A 16,207-nucleotide genomic window follows, 5' to 3' on the forward strand; every position below is an offset into this window, starting at 1 on the left:
ACCAGTACCACAACTGGGTATCCACTGAACGGCAACAGGTAACCTTTTCAGGTGAATCATGTTTTATGCTCCATAGGACAGAGGGCTGTTAGATTGTCGGAAGCACCCAGGCCAGAGGGAGAAGCATTATGGTGTGCAGAATGTCTTCGTGACATTCCCTGAGTGATCTCATCATTTTTGAAGGCACAATGAATCAACACAATTATGCATCTTCCCTTGGGGGGCTGTGTCCACCTGTACATGCAGTTTGTTTCCCCTCAGCATGATGGCATCTACCAGCTGGACAATGCAACGAGTCACAAATCTTGCAGTGTATGTGCTTGGTTTGAAGAGCAGCAGGATGAGTTGATTGTGCTCCACAGGCCACTATAATCCCATATTTAAACCCAGTTGAAAATGTTGTTTGACCATCTCGGTCGGACTGTTCACACCATAGATCCTCAACTGAGAAATCTAGCACACTGGAGCCAGCATGCCTCCACATCCTTGTTACGGTACCTTCCAGAACTTCATTGACTCTCTGCCTCCATGTCTTGCAGTGGTGTGCTGCAAAAGGTGGTTATTCAGGCTTGGACAGGTGGTTACATTAATGTGAACTAAACAGTGTATTATCATTATTAAGGGTAGCAGTAGCAATTTTAATACTATTTTTTATATTAAAACCATTGTTAATTAAAAACTTGAATACACGGTATTAATGTTCTCCAATAATATTTATTTAATAGTTCATTATGAACTGGCTTTCGGCTTCTTAGGCCTTCATCAGATAACTTAATACTGAATAAATAGTCCGTACACCTTCAGCGAGACTTCATAGCTGTACAAAGATTGTTGTCAAGTAGCATGAAAGGGAAGTAAACCAAAGAAAAACTTGGAGTACTAGTTAAGTAAAGTTCAGGGAGAAGAAATAAAAACTTTGAGGTTTGCCGATGAAATTGTAATCCTGCCTGGCGCTGCAAAGGGTTTGGAACGGCAGTTGAAGGAAATGGGCAGTATAAGATTAAAATCAACAAAACCAAAACAAGGATAAAGCATTGTAGTCAAATTAAATCAGGTGATGCTGAGGGTATTAGATTAGGAAACAAGACACTTAAAGTAGTTGATGAGTTTAGTTATTTGGGCAGCAAAATAACTGATGATGGCCGAAGTAGAGAGGATATAAAATGTAGACTGGCTATGGCAAGAAAAGTTTAGTTATTTGGGCAGCAAAATAACTGATGATGGCCGAAGTAGAGAGGATATAAAATGTAGACTGGCTATGGCAAGAAAAGTGTTTCTGAAGAAGGCAAATTTGTTATTATCAAATACAGACTCAAGTGTTAAGAAGTGTTTTCTGAAAGTATTTATACAGGTCGGTCCATTGATAGTGACCGGGCCAAATATCTCACGAAATAAGCATCAAACAAAAATAGTACAAAGAACGAAACTCATCTAGCTTGAAGGGGGAAACCAGATGGCACTATGGTTGGCCCACTAGATGGCGCTGGCCATAGGTCAAACGGATATCAACTGCATTTTTTTAAAAAATAGGAATCCCCATTTTTATTACATATTCGTGTAGTACATAAAGAAATAAGAATGTTTTAGTTGGACCACTTTTTTTGCTTTGTGATAGATGGCGTTGCAATAGTCGCAAATGTATAAGTACGTGGTATCACGAAACATTTCGCCAGTGTGGATGGTACTTGCTTTGTGATACATTACCTGTGTTAAAATGGACTGTTTACCAATTGCGGAAAAGGTCGATATCGCATTGATGTATGGCTATTGTGGTCAAAATGCCCAATGGGCGTGTGCTACATATGCTGCTCGGTATCCTGGAAGACATCATCCAAGTGTTCGGACTGTTCGCTGGATAGTTACGTTATTTAAGAAAACAGGAAGTGTTCAGCCACATGTGAAACGTCAACCACGACCTGCAACAAATGATGATGCCCAATTAGGTGTTTTAGCTGCTGTCACGGCTAATCTGCACATCAGTAGCAGACAAACTGTGCAAGAATCTCAAAAACGTCGGTGTTAAGAATGCTACAACAACATTGATTGCACCCATACCATATTTCTATGTACAAGGAATTGCACGGCGATGACTTTGAACGTTCTGTACAGTTCTGCCACTGGGCACAAGAGAAATTACGAGATGATGACAGATTTTTTGCATGCGTTCTATTTAGTGACGTAGTGTCATTCACCAACAGTGGTAACATAAACCGGCATAATATGCACTATTGGGCAACGGAAAATCCACGATGGCTGCGACAAGTGGAACATCAGCGACCTTGGCGGGTTAATGTATGGTGTGGCATTATGGGAGGAAGGATAATTGGCCCCCATTTTATCGATGGCAATCTAAATGGTGCAATGTATGCTGATGTCCTACTTAATGTTCTACCGATGTTACTACAAGATGTTTCACTGCATGACAGAATGGCAATGTACTTCCTACATGATGGATGTCCGGCACATAGCTTGTGGGCGGTTGAAGCGGTATTGAATAGCATATTTCATTACAAGTGGATTGGTCATCAAAGCACCATACAATGGCCCGCACGTTCACCGGATCTGACGTCCTCGGATTTCTTTTTGTGGAGAAAATTGAAGGATATTTGCCATCGTGATCCACCGACAATGCCTGACAACATGCGTCAGCGCATTGTCAATGCATGTGAAAACATTACGGAAGGCGAACTACTCGCTGTTGAGAGGAATGTTGTTACACGTATTGCCAAATACATTGAGGTTGACAGATTTCATTTTGAGCATTAATGTGGTATTTACAGGTAATCGCACTGTAACAGCATGTGTTCTCAGAAATGATAAGTGCACGAAGGTACATGTATCACATTGGAACAACCGAAATAAAATGTTCAAACGTACCTACGTTCTGTATTGTAATTTAAAAAACCTACCTGTTACCAACTGTTCGTCTAAAATTGTGAGCCATATGTTTGTGACTATTACAGTGCCATCTATCACAAAGCGAAAAAAGCGTTCCAACTAAAACATTCATATTTCTTTATGTACTACACGAGTATGTAATAAAAAAAATGGGGTTCCTATTTTTTTTAAAACGCAGTTGATATCCGTTTGACCTATGGGAGCACCATCTAGCGGGCCAACCATAGCTCCATCTGGTTTCCCCCTTCAAGCTAGACAAATTTCATTCTTTGTACTTTCTTTGTTTGATGCTTATTTCATGAGATATTTGGCCCAGTCACAATCAAAGGACCACCCTGTGTAAATTGTAGCCATATACGGAAGTGTAACATGGACAATAAACAGTTTAGACAAGAAGAGAATAGGAGTTTTTGAAATGTGGTTCTACAGAAGAATGCTGAAGATTGGATAGGTGGATCTTGTAACTGATGAGGAGCTACTGAATAGAATTTGGGAGAAAAGAAATTTCTTGTGCAATGTGACTAGAAAAATGGGTAGGTTGGTAGGACATACTCTGAGTAATCAAGAGACCACAAATTTAGTATTTGAAGGAAGTGTGGAGAATAAAAATTGTAGAGTGAGACTGTGGCATGGATACAGTTAGCAGATTCAGAAGGATGTGAGTTGCACTAGGCTTCCATAGAATAGAGTAACATGAAGAGCTGCATCAAACCAGTATTTGGACTGAAGGCCACAACAACAATAATATTCCTCAAGGGGAAATAGAAATGCTGTAGGATCAGTACAGTGGTTCATTTAAATGTGAAAACTTATATAAACATAAGCTCGGTTTTTGGGAGATTTGAAACCACAAAGTGAGACGATGAAAGTAAATTCACAGTTTTCATTTCTGGCTTCTATAGACAGTTGCTGTGTTGAACTCCTCCTATGTTTCCAGATGTTATCTGTAGTATTTTAGTCTTAACCCAATCCGTGAACAGTAATACAGCAGATAAGGTTCAGGTGTTATGTGCCTTCAAGTGACCACCTTGTCAAATCCCACCTGTTTCATGTTATATGTTATTCAAACTGAAGAACTGGCTAGAATGTCAGTGGCAGCAGAGAGATAGGTAAGTAGGTAGGTAGGTAGGTAGGTAGAGATTAACAAGTTTCCAGATTGGTTTTGTAGGTCATTAGCAGCAAGTCATTACAGCTTCAGTGAAGTCAATGTAGTAAACAAGGAAAATGTAGTAAACAAGGAAAACAATTTAAATAATGGGAAATAGCATAAGCTGCAGATGGATGAGAATGGCAGTACTGTTATTGATTCTTGCTTACCCATCTATAAATTATCAGCATCTTATATATGTTTGAGAATAAAAACATTCAGATTAACTGTAGCCTTCAGTGATACTTGCAATTAAAGTGTAACCTTTCAACATAACCTGAGCCGTAGGCTACTCAGGAGATCAATAGAACAGTCACCAACATCTGAGTGGAATCCTGTTTCAGTTTTGTAAAGTGTACTCTTTGGCATTGACCTCTTATTTAGCTTGCATTTATAGAGTGTACTCTTTTCAATTGACCCCTTATTTAGCTTGCATTTATTGATATTCTCCCACCCAGCATAAAGCTCCAACTGCCTGGAAAAAATTGTAGGTGACTTCTGTACACAAGAAAGGTTAAAGAATTGCCCCACAAAATTGCAGACCATTTGACATCATTTTGCTACAGCATTCTTAACCATTTTCTAAGTTTTATGTGGTACACAAAAACTTCTGTCCACAAATAGCATGGATTTAGAAAGCATCAGTTTGTGAAACTTAGCTTGCTTTGTTTTACCACGACATCCTGTGAATCATGGAAGAAGGAGAACAGGTACATTCCATGTTCGTAGATTTCCAGAAAGTATTTGATTCAGTGATACACTGCAGAATGTTAACAAAGGTCTGAGCATAAAGAATAGGTTCTCAAATACACCTGTGTCTCAATCAAGGTTTGATCAAGTATTACAAAAATGCTCCATGAACTCAAATGGGTATCCCCGCAGGAAATAAGATGTTATTTTTATGAAACACTATTGAAAAAGTTACGAAAACAGGCATTTGCAGCTGACTGCAGATCAATTCTGCTACCACGAGCTACCAATGTACATCTCACATAAGGAACGCAAAGACAAAAGCTGAGAAATCATGGCTGCCATGCAAGTGAAACATGAAAGGAAATTATTATAGTGGTACAGATGCTTGCCATGAACTGTATGGTGTCTTACAATTATGTAACACATTATTTAGTATGAGAGGAAGTGTCATCCCAAACAAACTATGTGTACTGAATTTGTGCTTTCCTTTAATGAATACTTAATATCTGTAGAAGGAACATTAGTGTTCTTTCTTTTTTATCACATTTGCCCGTATCCCCTTCCCTCCTCTCTCTCTCTCTCTCTCTCTCTCTCTCTCTCTCTCTCTCTCTTTCTTTCTGTGTTAGTGTCTTGTTTGATATGCAGTATTTAGATAGTTTTCTGAACAGATGTGACTGAGTATTAATTCTCCAACATTTACCACCACAAGCAACTTGTTACTAATTCTCTGATTGCCTTTGGTAAAATCTTGCATTAGCTAATAAGCAATTTATTTTCTAACAAGGGTCTACCTCTCATAATTTTAGTCATTTATCTCTTTGAGTAGTACTGAGTGCTTCTGCGGATATGAGGAGCCTCCGTCCACATCACGGCTTCCTGATTCATCCTGCAACATGAAGTGCCCGAGTGACGCCCATGAAGCCTGTGGTGGATACTACACAATCAATGTCTATGAAACAGGCATTGCAAGTACGTAAAACATCATCAGAATTGTCAGTTTTGAATTTAAATGAAATCTATTCTTTTAGTTTTACATAATCAACTTGAAAGTATGTATGGTCTAAATTTTTTTACCTGTTAAAAATGCCCTTTTTTATACTACGTTGGGTTCATTTCTTCCCCTCCTCCCTTCCATCAACCTTTTCTATCCTCCAATCCTTCTTCTACCATTCTTTTTTGTCCTCTTCTCCCATTTTGTTAATTTCATGTGCCGTGAATAATTTTGTAGCCTTTTGCCATCCAAACTAACGTTGATATAACAGTATTAGAATATCTCAAATCATTGACATTGTTACTTGTAGAACAGTTGCTTTTCTATACGTATTGTTGGAGTTCCTTTATCACACATCTTCTTTTGTAAGCTAGATGAGCAATACAGAATATGAAGTTCTAGCTACATGTTGGAAACAGGATATTTACATTGTTTACATGTATTGTGGTTTCATTAACTATAAGCTGTTTATTTTAAAGTTGTATCTTCATATGTAAGATTAATTTACACTGACTTAATGTGTGCACCTGGGAGTTTTGCAGCAACTCATTGTTTGCTGGAGTTACCTGTGTCCGAAGTCAGGCTCAGTTTGACAACTGTATTGTTACATAGCACTACAATGCAAAATTTTCTAAACATCATTGAGATAACAAAAAAAAGTAGTCCCACCAATTTTGCATTATCATACTGTTAATGCTTAGAGCTGTATTCCTGTGAATTACTATGAAAATTGTTCACTGTTTGGTGTGGTTTAATTTCCTTTTCCATCTCCCCTTTCTTTTCCCCTTGGGTCAATTGTTCCTCCAGCTACCTAATTATTGTTTTCTTGTTTCTGTCATAGACTAATCAGTGATGGAGGTATTTGTTTATTTGATGATGATCGTGGTGATGATGGACTAGACTCCTGACCTTTTGTTCCATGTCATTAGCTTCTATACAGTGTATTGTCACCATTGTATTCTGGATTGATATTCTCCTAATAATCCAGAGCATATGATGAGTAATTAATAATTGCATGTGGTTCAATTGCTGAGTGCAAGTCTTTCAGTTGGATGATACTTTGGCGACTTGTATGTCCTTCACCTACCCCCATTGTCCAACTGTCATAAAGGGCCCTACACTTAAACATGGAATCTGAACCACATGTTGTTCATGGCAATTCCTCGCCAGGAGACGTAAAGATTAAATTGAAGACTGAAAATTTCTGTGCTCCAACTGGGATTAGATTCTGTGACGTCTTGGTTTTCAGGCATGCACTTTTCCACTAGGCCATCAAGCCTGACATGTGATAAATGGGATGACATTACCTCAACTTGTAAAAGCACTAATGTGTCTTATTAATATTTTTTCTTGTTCTCTGAAATTTTGCCTTGCTGCTTCATATAAAAACTGTAACTTTGGCAGTTTGTAGGTATCTTTCAAAGATCTCTTATTTTAGTACCACTTTTTCTTTCAATTAACATCAGATACTTTCCAAGAGGAGGGAGAGAGTGCTACACTGTATTGCCTGTAACCTACTACAATGTTAGAATGGCTCATGTGTTGCTCCGTATTTTCGCTCTGTAGTCTTGGCCTCTGTTGCTAACACTGCTCTAAAGAAATACGCCTCACCAGCAATTTCTAAAGATAAATGTTATTTGTAAATTGGAGTGATGTGCGATGATTATTCAGGTAACTGAAGCACTCAGTGTTACAGTTATATTATAAGTATGTATTATTCCATATTAAATATAATTATGTTATTCATTAATTAAAAATGTTAATATTATAATTTTAAGTAAATTATAGTAAAGCAAGGGATAGGCTTGTCTCAACAACTTAACTGGTGATATGTTAAATTAAAACATAAATATTAAAGATTGAACACACACCTGGTAATAGTTTAAATTGAAAGAATAAATGTTGCAGTAATACGACTAATACCAGCTTATATTACTGTAAGCAAATTTCTATAAAAAATAACTAGTTTCTGGCTTTAAACTCACCCTTGACGTTTCAGTAGATCACCTCTGCGAGATCAACAGAATTGAAATTCCATTCCTCTCTCCTAGAAAGTAAATTTGCTTACCACCTCCTGAAAGAAACATTCCTACTTTGTGAGTTCTTCTAGTACACAAGCTTCAGTAGAAATAATTCCAAGATGAGACAGTCTCTCCTCTCCAGTAGAATTTTGAGAGTTTGCTTTTGGTTGTCTTCAGTGCTAAAACAACCTTTCTACTGAAGACGTACTCACAGGAATTATATACAGTAATGACATTGACATATTAAATTGCTGAAAACTTTTGATTAATATTGATTGATTGATTTCTTTATTGGTTCAGTTTTATCATACAGTACAAATTGTACAACTGATATTTTACAAGTCAAAGAAAAGTTTCATTAATACATAGTATTAGCAAATAGTAGACAAAATTAGGTACGTATTCTTACCAGTTAAATTTTCAAGCAACTTTTTATTTGTTACATACTCAAAAAAAATTTAACAGAATAGAAACAGCACTTTATTAGAGATGTCTTTAGTTTAATTTTAAATATTGGATACATACAATTTTTATTTTGTCTGATATCTTATTGTGTAGTACTATACCAATGTTAATTATGCTCTGCTGGTATGCTGTTGTTCTGAAGATAGTTTCATAGATGAATAAACTTGAAACATTTAGAACACCAAACTCAGTAAAATGAGATTTACAGGACTCCACATTTTTAAGGCCACAATTGTTCTTAGATCTCTTTTTTGCATTCTAAAAACCTTTATGCTGTGAGTTGAGTGTCCACAGAAGGTGATCCTGTATTGAAGCCGTTAGTGGAAATGTGCATACTATGTCTGGGGTTGTTGTTTTGCTTATTCTTGACTTTAATATTCTTAGTGATCATAGCACATGGATGAGGGTTTCCTAGACAAGTTATTTATATGTGTACCCCACTTTAAATCTTGGTGATCCCACAGACCCAAAAATTTTGTGACGCGTTTTCTAGGGGATCATTTTTTAATCATGCTTGAATAGACATTTGATTAGATGGAAGAAATAAATGAAAGTTGACACACACAGTTTTCCATTATTTACAATGAGTTTGGTCTTGCCGAATTGGGCTGGATCCAGTAAGCAGTATGCTGGTGTCTTCAGCAAATAGGATAGTTTTTTGGGGACTCATATATTCAAGAAAGTCATCCATATAAATCAAGAAGAGTAGTGGACCTAAGATTGAGCCCTTTGATACGCCGTATTTTATTGCTAATTCATTAGCAAGGAAGGAACTATTCATTGTTTTATTTTTGGTGTTGTATTCATTTTGAAACAGTATCTTCGGCTTGCAGTTTTTACGTATGAACACAACCAGCTATGTGCTACACATCTTACTCCTGGTCTTTTTAATTTTTCGAGCAAAATGTTATGGTCCAGAATGTCGAAGGCCTTTGACCGGTCTAGAAAAATACCTGCAGCTAATTGATGTTGATCTGGGGATTTTAAAGTACAGTCTGAGAATTAAAAAATGACTATCTGTGTAGATTTTGACTTTCTAAAACCATGTTGTTGTACGGTAAGAGGAGAATATTTATTTATTCTTAAAAGCCTGTCATAAGAGAGTTTTTTCTAGAATTTTTGAGAAGGAGCATAACTGTGACACAGGTTGGTAGTATGATATTATATCAGAAGGACCTTTCTGTTAGCTGTGGTGAAACTGCTGCTGTTTTGATAATACTTGAAAAGACACCAGTTTGTAGAGAGAGGTTGAATATTGCCAACAATTTTACTACATGGTGAGCACATGCTTTTAATATGAAATCAGCTACTTCATCAAGGCCTCCTGAAATTGTATTGATTAATGACTGAATTTTACTTATAATTTCATAAGAATTTGTTTCATAAATATACACGAAACAGCCAAGATCACCGATTTGCTGGAGGTACTTGTGACTGGTTCTTTACAGTTCACGTGTATGAGGTTTTCAGCTAGTGAAGTGAAGTATTCATTAAAGTTTGTCATGAATGGTTTTGGGTCTGTCATTTTTGAGCCCTCTAGTGTTCATGATACATTCTCTTTTTTTGTACTAAGCTACCGGTTTCTTTCTTTATTACTCTTCACGTGGGTCTCATTTCATTACATGAATTTCTTATCAAATTGTCGTTCCACATAATTTTTGCCTGTCTGACTACTGTACCATAAATTCTCTTGTATGCTTTAGAATAACCTGCAAATTCATTGGTAACTTCGTTTTCTTACTACACTAGTGCTGAAATCTGTTTCTGTCACTGGAAATTTTTATGCCTTTGTTACCCTTTCCTTATTGTTGTAAGTTTTTACAGTTTTTACTTCTTTTGGAAATGCTACATTAAAATAGTTAAGAAAGATATCCTGAAAACACATGTACATGGTATCAACATTGTTCTGAATGCAGATGCTTTCCCAATTTTCCTTAGCCAGCAAAAATTAGAAATTGTAATGTTATCTTCAGAAAAAGTTCATTTTTCAACTTCTTTTTTGTAGCTGCTACTACCTGTTGGCATTTCTATACACCGCAGCTGTGCTTCCTGATTGCTATAACCCATGCTCAGCACTACTTCTGAATTTGCATCTTGTGTGTGAGATGACAGAGTCTGTACTTTCTGTTAATCTTGTTGGGCAGTGTATGAGGGGATCGTATTGACTGTGTTGGTCATATTTATCAGTGCAGCTCTAGTACTGCTGTATTCTGAAGAATTGTTATTGAAGCCACCACAGAACACTGTCTTCATAATTAATGCACTAATCCTGTTCGGCAGAACCTCTAGTTTGCTCAGGGGAAGACCGTCAAATTTCCACGTGGTATCGTAATAGTTATGGAACTAAGCTGTGGCAGCTTAATAATGGAAAGTTTGAAATATTTTTCAATGGAATCAATATAATGTTTATTGACATCACAGAGATTTATTTGTTCTTTCACAGAACCACCACATTTGAACTCTTGGGTACAGTGACTTGGTAATGCAGATCCTGAGATTGAGGCTAATTTTACTTTGTCATTTCATAGCCGATGTTTAGTAATGCAAATTATGTTTACATTTAGTGTACACAGGAGTACAGCTTCCAATATGGTAATTTTATTTTTTGAGTGAGTGAATGTTATGGTGTAATACAAAAAAATTGGGCATTTAGAAACTTTAGTTGAAACAGTTTCTAATTCTTTACCTCATAGCACAGAGCATTTGAATTAGTACTCAGTAGTTGTGCAAGTTCACTCACGGTTTTGTTTATAAACTCTTCAGTTCTACAGTTGGATCATTTTTCAATTGAATGCGTCAAAGAACTTTCCGTATGCATTGAAGAGACTTGGGAAACCGCTTTCGGGGAACTGATTGGAATTTGTCCATAGTTTTCATGTGACAATGAATTTAGAAATTTCAATTTAGGAAAGTCTTGAAATCATAAATTCAAATGGATATCATCGAATACCTTGCAATAAATGAATTTATAGCTGATACTTTTCTGCTTTGAAGGTTGTCCTACTTGAGACACAGTTTCTTGAAAGACTTTTTTAGTTGTCACGTAGCACAGTGAGTTTCTTGGATTTTCTGTTCACAGTACAAAATATCACTTGCTTGGTTCTAATGAATGTTGTATAACACATTAGTGAAGGTAAATTTTGTTGAATGTGTCCAAGAGAAAAACAGTTTGAAATCTTCTAAAAGTGCTAAAGTTTCCGAATCAATTTCTTGAGAGGGTGTTCTGTTATAGTGTTTACCAGTCTTGATGAGTAATCCTGTTATGTTGGAAAATGACATTGCAAAAATTTAAGATGCTTAGGAAAAAACTGCAAGTCCATTAGGTGAACTAAAAAACATTTTACACTCCAGTATTTGGCTGATGCTTCCAGACAAAATGAGGTTTAGTACACGATCATAACAGTGAAAACATAATACTTCAGGATATGTGACCCTAGTTAATACTTGAACTCCGCTGCCCCCTATTTCTTGACATAGTCACCAACCCAGCAAATGTTTGTGCAGTCAGTTTTTCATTACCTCTGAATTCTGATAAGAAATGCCATCTGTAGTTTCATCAACCATGATGGCCACAAAAGCAACATCCACAGTGTCCAGCTATATAGCTGACAAAACAGTCACACCTTTGACTTGTATTATATCATTTTGAATTACATTTGAAATTCCTTTGAACACAGTAGAAATTTCTGTGCACTCCACTAAAAGAGCACATATGCTGCAGTGTACTACATCAATTCACAGATTTTCCTAGTTAATAGAATTTGTTGTGTCATTGTATTCTCAAATGGTCAGCTGTTGTTTTCCCAGAAAACACAAAGCATTCTTTTCTTTTTCTTGTGCCTTTGACTCTCATCAGTGTAGAACCAGCATAGTTATTAATGGATTTGGCATGGTTAATTTAAAGGGTGGCTGGATGCTCTTCCTCCTGCATGTAGTGTTACTCGTGTGGAAGTGAGTGAAAGTTCCCTAAATATTTGCAAATCATGTAACAGTGGTGGGGGAGTACCAGCCCAGTATTCACATAGTGGGATGTGGGAAACAGCATAAAAACCACATCCAGGCTGGCTAGCACTGCGACTGTTGCCGTTAGTTTGCCTGGTGCATTCAGTCTGGGACCGAACAACCTCCCTCTCCAAGAACCAATGCTTTTACAAACGTAGCTATTGAAGCAGGTAGAAAATGCATTGCATTAATGAAGCTTTTAAGATGTTCATGTTCTGCCTTCCTATAGAGATATTTCATTTTTAAGCTGGTCATCAACTGAAGTTTCCATTTTATTTTCTGCAAGAGTAGCTATAGCCACAGATGATTGTTGATGCTTAACAAACACACTCTGCTCAGTTATCGACTTCACTAAATTTCCAAAATGCATGTACCCACTTTTGGTCCAACTAGTGTTTTTATCCTTTTCAAACAACAGACAACACCAGCAAAACATTGCATTTAGGTCTCTGCTATTGGCTATCAGTCACATTTGGTACCCACATCGCACTGAAAATATATTGAATTTACTGATCTTTCGAACCAAGTTTGGTAGTTCCGGTGCTGGCCATCAATGTTTAATTGTCTCTTTTTTTTTCTGAGAAAGAATGTGCTTAAAATGGCTTGGACAAAAGCTCTGTTGTAACACATGTAGTCGTAGTTCTATAGGCCTATTGTATTATTAGATACTACCTGGCACCTTCACACACATTTGGTAAACTCATAAACTGAGCAAAACAGTATTGTACTATTGTTGGTAACTCCATTATTCTGTCTCTGTAGTATATGCCTGTCTGAAGCTAGCATGGGTTGTGGCAGAAACACATGCACACTGACTGTGACCAACAGAGATGCACATTGCAAGTCTCTCACTGCTCAGCTAATCTACACTGACTATGCTTTGGCTTGGCTCTTAATGCTTTATGAATAATGTAACATAAGGAACATATTAGTTCTAAGTATTTCAAAGAAATGTGATGGTTTTATGTAAATATTGTTGAATAATCATTTGAATATAATTTGTAGTATGTTGTCACAGTTATCGCTATCAAAGCAGTGTTTCCATTGCGTCCCCTGATTGCGCACCATTGGTTAATTACAACCTTAAGGTTATCCAGAATATTTCTTAGATTTGTGGGGTATAGGTTTTATTTGCAGGAGCTTTAATTCACTGACAGTATTTTGTATGGGAGACTAGGAACTGTGTATTTGTGTTATTGTATCTTGATAATGTTTTATTCTATTGGTACTCCGTAAAACAAATTCATATTTAACAGTGGCAAATACTGATGTAAATGTATGTAGCAAACTTGCTATTGCCTTACGGTGCCACTATAAGCAGATTCTTTTCATATATGTGTATGAGAGCTAAAGTAGAGACACTTAAGATAAATATGTGAGTCAGAATATGTCACAACTAACCATATAGAAGAGGCACTAAGCAATAAAAGAGTATGCAGAAAGGCTAATAAATTGCTCGGCTTTTGGACAAAGTTTAGATATCTCTCTCTCTCTCTCTCTCTCTCTCTCTCTCTCTCTCTCTCTCTCTCTCTCTCTCTCTCGGCATCCTCAATCATTCAGGCTACAGTGCTGGTAGGTGACAATGTACAGTAACATGAGGGAGAAGGGGAGTGGAGAGTAGGTAGAGAAAGCTTTAATAGGCTGATAGGAATTTTTGCTGTGGCGGTGAAATTCATACACAATGTACAATGGTGAAATTAATTCACACACAATGAAATGAAAATGCATATAACTTCTGCCTTTCATAAGCAATCGGGACTTCTTTGCCTACTTGCAGGAGCAGTTTATGTTCTGTATTATTTTGTTACAATGATTTTCTTATTTGCCATGGTGCACAAGGGATATTGTCTCCTTTCTTCCACAATTATTTAACGCAAAAAGCAAAGTTTATAAGAGAAAAAAATACACAAAATTATTTCAGTAAGGCTATAAGTTGGTGATGGCACTGAGAAAATTGTTCGATCAGAACTGTGATCATTGTGTTACAGATATCTCTCGGTTATAGGAAAAGGGCACCCATAAGTTTAATCAAAATATTATGTGGGAGTGTGAGGTCAGCCCCCCGACACACACACACACACACACACACACACACACACACATACACACACACACACACCAACCCATATACTTTTACAGAAAGTGCAGAAATAACACATTCCAGTTTTACAGCTAGTACCCCAAGGAGTATATTAACAAGGGCCCAACCAGAATTGGGAGGTGCTGTATGTAGCAAGGAAAGCAGTGACGAGTTCACCTCACAATGTAAAACTGCTCACATATTGGCGTGACACTTTCATTCAAGGTGAGATCTGAGCAGCTGATATTTTGATGAGTTGGGGTTCAAAATAATCTGTTGAAAAGGTCTCCCACTATCTGGTTTTGGGTACCAACTTAAGCTAGGCTACCTGATTGAAATCACCTCAACTTTTACCTTTAGCAGTCCAAGGGCAATCGCCTTCCACAATGTCAGAAGGTGTGGACACACTTTGCTTGTTCTATCCTTGGTATCAGGCTCTTTGGGAAAACATGGTATCCCTATGCCTAATGGCCAGAGTTAGTGCTTGTTCCTTGCAGTTGGACTTTTGAAGCAGCATCCTGTTACTATTGACATAAGGGAATGAAAGTAGAACTGTTGGCTATCTGTTCTGGGAATTTGCAATTACTATGTTTAAGGGCCAATTAAAGTTTGGTAGTCTAAAGATAAACTCTTCTAATTAATTCTTTTTCATTATATGCCACCCATTCATAACCTATACTTTTTTTTAAAGAGAGGAGGGCAGTTACAGTCTCTCACACCTAGTTTGAAAAGTAAGGGCTAGAAGTGTCTCTGCTCTCCACCCATCTCCAATATATATCTCTCTTTGTCCAGATGCAAATTACAAAATATTTCAAGCAAATTTTCTTTAGCTGTCAGGGGGACATCAATCAGCATTGTTGCCTTTGTTGTAGCTTTGTTTTTTTTTACAAAGATATGAACAGTGGTATGACTTTTTTAAATGGCACCCTGTATTTTTTATTTGGTAATTCATCTCCTCTCCTAAAGACCTATTAAAAATGTATCACAATGTATCATTCACTGAAACAAGGTACCATTGAAAAAAGTCATACTGCTGTTCATATCTTTGTAAAAAACAAAGCTACAATGAAGGCAATCATGCTGACTGATGCCCCCCTGATGGCTAAAGAACATTTGCTTGAAACATTTTGTAATTTGCGTCTGGGCAAACAGTTATTTAAGGTGGTCGAGATGAATGGGACATCCTGTATGTGAGACAGAGAGAGAGAGAGAGAGAGAGAGAGAGAGAGAGAGAGAGAGAGAGAGAGAGAGAGAGAAGGGATTTATCTGGAAAACTTCACATTGTATTCATTATTCTATGTGCCTACATACTGCTTAGTGCCCCTCCTTTTTTGTGTAATGGTCTATCCCAAAACATATTATATGCTGTCATGTATTTGGCAACTATGTATCTTTTGCGTTAAAGGTGGATGTGTTTCACTCCATTAACATGGCATGTATGTCGTAGTCTGAATCATCTCGAATATATGTTTTTCCTTCCCTAGCCCAGCCTTGTTGCTTTTGTTTAATAGTTTTATTGCTGATATAATTGCCAATTGTGGAACAGTTAACATTTTTTGTGGAGTGATTAAACTGTAAATGAATTGTTCTAAATAGAACTGGTTATAATGGCTGTATGTTGTTCGCATTAGTTTTGAAAGAGAAGTGAATATTTGTAAATACTCTTTGTTATAGAATTTATGCCTCAAGTGCCAAATATTAAACCTGAATCTGGAACGCAGCCTGTAAGAATAGCCTATCTACTAACATTGAATGGTCGAGCATTACGCCAAGTACGCAGATTATTTAAAGTGCTATTCCACAGGGACCACTTCTTCTTCATCCATGTAGATGCTGTAAGTCTTCCGAAGATTTTGTGAAATATTTAACAGTCATGTTATACTTTTAGATTTATTCTTAAGTAACATAAC

General features: G+C 36.9%; 1 protein-coding gene across 1 annotated transcript in view; it reads left to right on the top strand.

Annotated features, from left to right (window-relative positions):
- LOC126353799 (xylosyltransferase oxt) overlaps window positions 1-16,207 on the top strand; it is an 86,581-nt gene that overhangs the window by 4,698 nt on the left and 65,676 nt on the right. Inside the window, exons 4-5 of the mRNA XM_050002895.1 lie at window positions 5,565-5,707; window positions 15,972-16,132. Coding sequence (XP_049858852.1) covers window positions 5,565-5,707; window positions 15,972-16,132 — 304 coding nt within the window. The remainder of the gene's footprint in view (window positions 1-5,564; window positions 5,708-15,971; window positions 16,133-16,207) is intronic.

The sequence above is a fragment of the Schistocerca gregaria genome, chromosome 3, assembly GCF_023897955.1.
Source record: "Schistocerca gregaria isolate iqSchGreg1 chromosome 3, iqSchGreg1.2, whole genome shotgun sequence".
NCBI classification, from domain to species: domain Eukaryota; kingdom Metazoa; phylum Arthropoda; class Insecta; order Orthoptera; family Acrididae; genus Schistocerca; species Schistocerca gregaria.